The following is a 9,148-nucleotide window of genomic DNA, read 5'->3' as shown; positions in this document are numbered from 1 at the left end:
AAGCCTGTATGCTTTATAAAAATTCTTGATAATACTATATTTTAGGGTGTTTTATGCAGTAGCTAATTAGGATGCATATTAATAGGATATTTGCTGTTTGTTAGTACTTATAAAGCAGATATTAATGCCTTATTCTGCATGACCTTATTCTACACTCTTAATCCTGCCCAATACCTAAACTTAACAACTATACCTTACTAACTATTAATACGCAGTAAATTAGGAGTTTATTGAGGCAAAAGTCATAATTAATAGTTTATATGTGTTCCCTATACTAAAGTGTTACCAAATTTTCTTATAATATACTGTAATGAATCATATTTTTCATAATAGAGTTTTAATCTTAATGGTTAATCTTAGAGTATCTATTCATGGTTACACCTTATGCAGATCACATATAACATAAGGTATAGCCAAAAATAACAATGGTATTCACGAGAACAAAAATACATTGTGACGCATATCTTTTGAAAAGCAGTATGCAGGCAGCAAGTAAACTCGTACCTTTCTATATTATATCGTTGTAACTCTGTGTGCCTAAAACTAAATTGCACCTCAGCGATTAATAAAGTATTGCTTGAAAAAATCAGCCACACTTGGGCAGAAAATTAAGAAGAGGACAGGTGTGAAACAAAAAAGACAGCGAGAACAGCAAGAACGCAGAAGAAAATAAATGAAATGTACACATCATTTTGCTATGTCAATCTAATAGTGCATGTTCTATAATAGGGTTGGCCCTGCTTTCACTTGTTAAATCGCCCGGGATCGAGTTGGTACAGTGTGCTGTAATAAACAGCTGCGTCCATCTGTTTGCTTTCACTCATATACACTTGAGATTGAAAAGGGCTGAATATCTATTACCTTCTCAAATATAGGCAATATACATGCAAACAGAGTGCTGGTTTAACACTCGCCCAAAACAATTAGAGCGCTCGATAAACATGGCATGGAGAGAAGGATAAATTATAGACCACGACACATCAAGTCAAACATGTTTACATCCCATCTGTATTTAAACTAGATCTAAAGAATTATAGAGATGGAAGCTGTCAGTCAAAAGTAGGTAGATGAAAAACTGTTTTATTCATCAAATTATCTAACATAATACACATGCAACCTTTGCAAATAGCTTCCAAACATGTCCAATTTAGACAACTATAATAAGGCAGGTTAAAAAAAGATATTGGTAGAGATATGTGAGGTTAGTACAAAGACAGCAAAAAAAGGGCATTGTCATAGATATTGAATCAGACATTGCTAATGCTCAAATGATTTGCCTTACATTTATAAAATGGCTTTTATAGTTCCAGCTTGCAGTATTTGAAGTGCAGATATACACACACCTATGGCTGCACATACTACATTAATGCGATTTAAAGCAGCATATGCAGTCAAGCTACTTGATGGAAGAATTTATTATTTTGGTTAAACCTACAGATTGAATATAGTGTCTTTTATCATATTGCTGTAGATGTTTTTCTAATACTGTGAACATGTTAGTATATGATGGGAAAGCTAATAAGCAAACTCTTACTGCTTTCGACCTGCGGTGACCTCTCTCTCTCTCTCTCTGCAGTATAATTGTATTGAGCAGGATATGATTCAGTGAAGGAAAAAATGAATTACTCTCACATGTAGGGGGTAATAAATGGAGGACATTTTCTTGGCTATCTACTTGTAGTATTTTCTTTTTGACAGAAAAGGCTAGATGTTATAGATGGTATTAAGTCTGAAACCACTTGTGAAATGTATTAATTTGTATTACAATTTAGTTTGAGTGAAATATGGAACTGAAAAATTCACATAAATGGCAGTATTCCTGCTAACAAAAATATATTTGTATGAATATATTTGTATAAATGTTTTGCTAATGTTTCCATTAAGTTATGAAATGTTATTTTCTGAATATATCCTGAATGTTCAAAATGTCCAGTTTTTGTAAATGTTTAAAAAAAAAAACATTTTTTTCTTGGCTTTGTGAACATTAAGGGAACATTCCATTTTATAATAAAAAATAATAATAAAAAACTTTATGGGAAAGTTACTTTTGAATGTTCACTGAAGGTTCTAAATGAAGTAGTAATAACATTAATGTTATAGATGAAAGTCCAACTGGAATGTTTCAGAAAAAAAAAAATAAAATAAAACATTCCATGAGCCATGTATAAATAACAATTTCTACAAACATGATTGAAGACCAGATAACTTTGGACGAACATTCCATTAACGTTGCTGGAAGAACGTTTGTTTATAACTTTGAGAGAACCTATACAGAACGTTATCAAAAGTTCTGAGAACATTCTCTCATCTTTAATAACATAAATAGAGCAGAATCTCAAACATTTGTTCTTCATTTCATATTGTTTTTATGTTTTTTAAAATGTTTGTTGTTGTTTATTAGAATGAAAAGGCTAGAGGTTTTGGGCAGCTTGGCTGACCTTCGAGTTAGTTGTTCGATTTAAGGCTCGGCAGATGAATTCTCCTGCTTCCATCACTTTCAACAGGTCCACCCCCTGCATCAGAAACACAAACAACAAATCAACTGAGCTGCACCAATCACAATAGACACCAGGGGGCGCAATAGCAAAAGAAACTCAAAGTTAGAGGTTAGTGTTGCTGAGATGTTATCTGTGCGAGGATTAAAAAGAGGAGGTAGTTAAAGGGTGTGGATAAAAAAAAAAAAAAAAATGTGTGAGAAACTGTAGAACATAATTACTGCCACCAGAATATCAGGTATATCAGGACTGCTATCCACAATTTTACCAAATAATGCCCTCCAGACACACTCTCACACACCCATGTAAATGTTGTGTATATACTATGACAAAACCAATTTTCCACATTTTGTTCAATTGTTCTTGAGACAGCAGGGAAAACTGAGTAATGGAAAAACTGGGAGTGTAGTCAAAGTGTATGAATAAACATATAGTGTGGCCTCAGAAAGTGTTTGGACACAAAATCCAAACATAAAAAATGTGAGCACGTCTTTGTATGATGTAACAAAATATCAGACCAGAATTGGCATTTATTTTAAATAGCAAAATGTCTCACGGGAAGATAATCAGGATTGAAATGATGCGATAGACAAAATGTTGCCCAAAATGATGCCAAAAAGTAACAGGACACTTTCTGATTGTAGAAATGTGTAGAACTTGTGCTGAACTCCATCTGTGGTTTTTCTGCTTGCACACACCCACTGACTTCATATATCTGCCTAACTCATACATCCACAAAAAAAAAAAAAAAAAAAATATATATATATATATATATATATATATATATATATATATATATATATAGATTAATAATATATATAAATAAATTAATTAATTAAAAAATTAAAATCACCATTGCAAAAATAGTTCAGAAAAGCGTTAATGACATGCATCTAATGACATTTGTGACTTAATGCGTACTTCACCACTGGTAAAATGGGCTTTCAATAAACCTTGGCTACCTATACAGTAGAAAGGTAAAATTGAAATTGGTGCTACTTGAATAGATAAAACAGAGAAACAGGCTGTTGTCTTCCCTTTTGCCAAATAGGTAGGAAGACTTCAATACCCATAATGCACTGGGCATGTTGTCATCCAAGGCCACGCCCACCGGTCTGCTATGGAGATATGCTCTAATCAAATACTGCTGTGCTTTAGTGGGAAATACTACTTAGCAAACTTTTAGTCATAATGGTGTCTACTTGTATTGTTCCCGGCTGGAAGAATTCAAAGAGTAAACGTTTAGTGGAGTGAGTTACTTTCGGTTTCAGTGAAGTATCCAGCACGTTATACGGTAGGCAGTGGATAAAGGCTGCAAAGTATCACAAATATGGAGAGAACGGAGGAACAGACTATCTGAAAAACCTCTGTGTTTGTAGTCAATTTCAAACTGGATGACCACGAACACAGTTTTATATGGAAGCTTGTTTCTGCCACTAACTAAAAAGTAAAAAGGTAATTGTTACTTTTTATCTTGCAATTCTGTCTTGTTTTCTCAGAATTGTGTGATATAAACTTGCAATTGCAAGAAAAAAGTCAGAATTGTGAGATATAAACTCGCTATTGCGAGAAAAAAGTCAGCATTGTGAGATAAAAAGTCACAATTACCTTTTTTATTTTTTAGTTAGTGGCAGAAACAAGCTTCTGATTTTTTTCACGCAATTGCGATATTATATCTTGCAATTCTGACTTTTTTTCTCGCAATTGTGGGTTCATATCACACAATCCTGACTTTTTTCGCACAAATATCTCTAAATAAAAAGCACAATTTTTGTATTGTTATTATTATTTCGAGGCAGAAACAAGCTTCCATAGTTTTAGACCAAACGGAGGGGAAAAACTGAAAGAAACTGTCATTCCATCGAAACACCTTCGCTTACAGGTAAGAAAGCTGTTGCCATAGTGTTTCATTTTTACCATGATGCTGTTTAAAGTGTAGACTTATTATGATACAATTTTCAGAGATAAACCTATACTTACAATAACTGTTCTGTTAATAACAGCTCTGTCGAACTGACTGTCTGTGGCAGGGTTACAAACATGCAGAAGTATAATCTGAAGTCTTCATGTCAGCTCTGGAGCTGTCCAATTTGCCAATTTCACAACCCAGATTACATGGAGAAAAAGTAAACATTGTTCATTTACATATACTGTATCAGGCTACCGACGTTCTAATAATACAAAGCGGCTTGAAAATCGGCAATGTTACAATTTAAGTGTCCAAAAGTGCTGTTGTACTGTATATTAATGTAACATTCTTGATGATTAATATAGAAAAGCAAGACTTACGGTTTCAATTCCAAGACCGTGTAGCATATATAAAACATCCTCCGTAGAAACATTGCCAGACGCTCCCTTGGCATACGGGCATCCTCCGAGGCCTGCGACCGAGGAGTCGACCACAGAAACCCCCATCTGCCAAACACAAATGAAGGCCGGTTAAAACCAACCTATGAAACCTAAGGGTTGTAAAACCTGAGAACAATAGTGTCCATTATCTCAAGCTATTTACGTTACTCTGTTTCCTGGAGATTGGCATATATAGAACATCTGGTACATTATGGAGCACCTGTACCTTCTGTTGGACTGCATTTTTCTTGGAAGTCCCATTTAACCAGGAATTACTTGAACCGGATACGATGCTATGGTAATTCTACCCTGAGTATTAATCACATATTAAAGAAAACATGAGGGTAAATGAAGAGATTTATTTTAATGTAATAAATATGTTCTTTCAAGGTCAAATGTGAGCACAAAATGGGAAATAACAATCGTAAATGACCTCCCTTTTCCAAAACCAGATTTGCTAATGTGAAAGATACTTGGTTTTGGCAAACGGGAGAAGCGTTTGAACCCAAGGCGACGTAATAATTCAATGTTAATCACGCAGAGGCACTATGGTTTAACCTCGAGTACAATGCCTCAGTCTTCAGTGGTCCTGAATAAATACAGCTCACACATATGAAAAAATAATCACCTGTAAATGCACCTACTGTCTCCATGAACTTGCACTGCAGCACAATGTTCATAATCAGAGTAATTGTGGATTTTCAACGGGGTGTGGAAAAAAGGCTTTTTTCTACAGTGGACCACAAGTGTCTGGCCTCCATATGAGAATTAATGATGCGTTCTGGGCCAGATTTGCACGTCTGCGCTTTTGTCGGAGCGCTAAACCAAACACCCAGAAGATGTTGCTAAGCAAAGGATTACACATAAGCCTACCACTAACTCCAATGAACTTCAATGAACTCTTTTAAGCTGCTGATATGATTCCCTCAGTTTATGAAACATGAGTTGTAGTCCTCCTTAAAAGAACCAAAGTGGGCTCAGATCACATTTGGGTTCAGTCCATTGTCTTTTGCACTTTAACCGTAGTTGCTTTTATTAGTTCTACCTCTATTACATAAATATTTGAGTACAATTAGGATTGTTTCATTTTTGGTTTAATGCAATGACAAACTAAGAAGTCTGAATATGTTAAAATACGTACTGTATACACACAGCGATATTTGCCAGGTGATAGGGATGTTGAAAAAAGTTGGCTTGAAAAGCCGGTCCGGAAAGTTTGAAGCAATTTTAACAGTTTTCAGTTTGAAAGTTTTCAGTTTTAGCTTAGATGTTTAGGGTTTTGCTATGTGGTTGGTACTTGGGGTGGTTACTAAGTGTTGCTATTCGGCTGCTAAGGTATTTGGGGTGATTCTTAGGGTGTTGCTATACAGTTGCAAGGGCACTCGGGATGTTTGCTAAGGTGTTGCTATGAGGTTTCTAAGGTATTCTGGGTGGTTGCTAGGGTGTTGCTATGCAGTTGCTAAGGTATTCTGGGTGGTTTCTAGGATGTTGCTATGCAGTTGCTAGGGTACTCAGACTGTTTTTTTAGGATGTTGCCAGGGTGATTTGTGTGGTTGCTAGGTGGTTGCCATGGTGTTCTGGGTGGTTGCTATGTGCTATGAGATAGATAGATAGAAGTGGTCAGATGATAGATAGATAGTTTGTAGAGTTAAAGCTCTAGGAGGAGCTAGAGTCAGAAATTTTAGTCTCAGAAGAAAATAGCATAACAGTAAGTTGACTTTTTCAAGCCAACTTAATAAGCACCAGCACGTCTCTGTGTTCAATTAAACATATAATATACATATACATATTGTGAAAAATTATATATTTGAAAATAAGCACACACTTTGATATGACAATATTTATATTTAGAGCAGGGATGAGCAACTTCGGGCTTGGAGAGCCATTGTCCTGCAAAATTTAGTCCCAGCCCTGATAAATACTCATCTGCCTGTAGCTTTTACTAATCCTGCAAGACTTTGATTACCTCTTCAGGTGTTTGATTAGAATTGGAGCTAAACTTGCAGAATAATGGCCATCCATGACTGAAGTTGCCCATCCTAAACTAATTATGTCATTATTATTTCTGTCTTAGTTTCGTTCACACAACATTGAGATAAAAAGCTGTAATTAGTGCTGAATATGTCGACCTTTCTGTATGAATATCTTCATAGAAAGAAAATAAGGTGATCTCTGCGCACCATCATTACCTTGTGTAATTACATTGTATAATAACCTGTAACAGTCACAATTATTTGGAATCACATAAATGTGGAAATAAAAACATCTGAATATCCTTTTAGATTCTGGTTCTTAACAAACTGTAAAACCGAACAGTGAAATTAATTAAATGAAATACGTTTGTTTCACTCAAATAATAATGAAAGTTCACTGTACTTAACAGAAAAAAGTTGCGTGAACTCAAAATTTGTGTGTATAAATTAATGTTGAAATTAAGTGTTATTTTGTCTGTTTTTGCACAAGATTAACATAGCGAGACATAAGTTAGTGGATGGGCTGCTACTGTATGTTGTTTGATTATATACATGCAAATATGTAATGACAGTCTCTTATAATAGTATGTGTTAAAATTGAACCACAATGTGTGATGTTTATGTAAATGAACTATATGTAATTAACATTATGATGAGTTGGGCGAGGCTGAGAACTGTGGGAGCGAAGGGATGTCGGTGACGTTAATGTGAGACACCTGTGCATCATAATGGCCTTGCTCCGTTTCACGGCTCTCGGCCCTGCCCCACTTGTCACAAAAAATGTAAGTTCTACTAACTTAAAAAATTAGTTATTTTACTTAAATGATTTGAGCATTCTGAACTTACTGAGTTTTACAGTGCTCCTGTTCTGTCATCATTGCTTTGTACCAATGTTAATTTCTGCTTAGTCTTATGGAACTTTATTACTTTGAGTTTGATGAACTTAAACCATATAAGGCAATCGGATTCCTCAAACCATCTCAGTAGCTATATAGTTTTTAAGACTTAGTTAGATTTGTTACCTGAATTCAAACTGAATGAGTGGAATAAACTTAAAATCTTTAAGCTGTGTTTACTCTAATGATTGACTAAACAATACAATATAAGTGAATTTAACTTAAAGTATATGAGTTTATATTACTCATACTTGTTTATATTACTTTAAAACTTGGTTTAAGGCAATCGGTTTACTTGAATGGTTTGAGTTACTGTAACTTATCATGTTTTACAGTGTGCCTACATTTTAGTAAAATTTTAAAACTACATTAAATTTAGTGCAGATTCCACCTGAAATAAACACTAGTGGCAGTAAAATACAAACAACTTATTTTACAGTGTCTTGTTACATGTTCTTACTATAGTAATGACAGTAAATGCCTAATTACATGCAACTAACTCTAATCCTAACCCTATAGTAAGTATATTTTGTAATTGCTATTACTAAGTACTTAAATGTATAATTACACTGTAACCCAGACACCTTAAAAGAAAGCACAAACTTCTTTTTACACAAATTATGATTGCAGGGCTCTATTATCAATTAATAAAGACTTATTTTCACACAGCTTTTTTAATTTATTATTTATTATTTATAACTTATTTATTTTAAATATTATCATTTTGCAAACATTATCGGAACGTAACTTTTGAATGTTCTCTGAAACAAATAGCAACTTTTTTTTTTTTTTTTTTTTTTTAAATGTTACGTCCAACTAAAATGTTTCAGAAAAAATGTTCCATGAACAATGTACAGATAATGTTTCCGTGCTTATGTTTTGAGAACATTATTAAAGACCAGATGATGCATGATGGGCCAGTTTTGCACGTCTGCTCACCAGACATTTCATTTCTGAACTGCCGTGTGACACACAACAACCAACACAGTGAAAAGATGCCACATTCACATTCATATGTTTTGAATAAAACTGAAAGAGCTTTTAGCGCCACTCACTGGACAATTCACTTTAAAAAGGTTGTAAAACATGCTAGAAGCAACATAATATCATTTTGCAGAAATGTTTCCACAGGCACATTTTTCCAATGAGCCTGGGTTGGGAAATAAAGTTAACCTGGATCACTTTGTGTTTACAATGCATGTTTTAAAATTAAATTAACCAAAACATGGACCTGCTTCAACCTCTTTTTGTCAATCGCCATTGACAAAAATACAATAAAAGTATGACAGCCCAAAATAAAAGCTATCGTATGGCTTCAGAAGATTTGGAACACAATGCACAAGTCATATGGATATTTTAGGACATAGCGATGGTATTCTTCAAAAATATACCTTTTGTGTTCCAAGGATGAAAAAGAAAAAAAAAAAGAAAAAAA

At 34.3% G+C, this 9,148-nt stretch overlaps 1 protein-coding gene across 4 annotated transcripts in view; it reads right to left on the bottom strand.

Annotated features, from left to right (window-relative positions):
* Positions 1 to 2,380: 2,380 nt before the first annotated feature.
* hmgcll1 (3-hydroxymethyl-3-methylglutaryl-CoA lyase like 1) overlaps positions 2,381 to 9,148 on the bottom strand; it is a 51,162-nt gene continuing 44,394 nt past the window's right edge. For all 4 annotated transcript variants that reach the window (XM_067385449.1, XM_067385451.1, XM_067385452.1 and 1 more), the window contains 2 exons: positions 4,785 to 4,910; positions 2,381 to 2,513 (listed from right to left, as the gene is read on the bottom strand). In XM_067385449.1, the coding sequence (XP_067241550.1) occupies positions 2,412 to 2,513; positions 4,785 to 4,910 (228 nt within the window). In that variant the 3' untranslated portion in view covers positions 2,381 to 2,411. The remainder of the gene's footprint in view (positions 2,514 to 4,784; positions 4,911 to 9,148) is intronic.

This window comes from Chanodichthys erythropterus, chromosome 5, assembly GCF_024489055.1.
Source record: "Chanodichthys erythropterus isolate Z2021 chromosome 5, ASM2448905v1, whole genome shotgun sequence".
In the NCBI taxonomy this organism is placed as follows: Eukaryota; Metazoa; Chordata; class Actinopteri; order Cypriniformes; family Xenocyprididae; genus Chanodichthys; species Chanodichthys erythropterus.
Note: the sequence above shows the minus strand (reverse complement) of the source record. Positions and strands in the feature narration are given on the sequence as shown.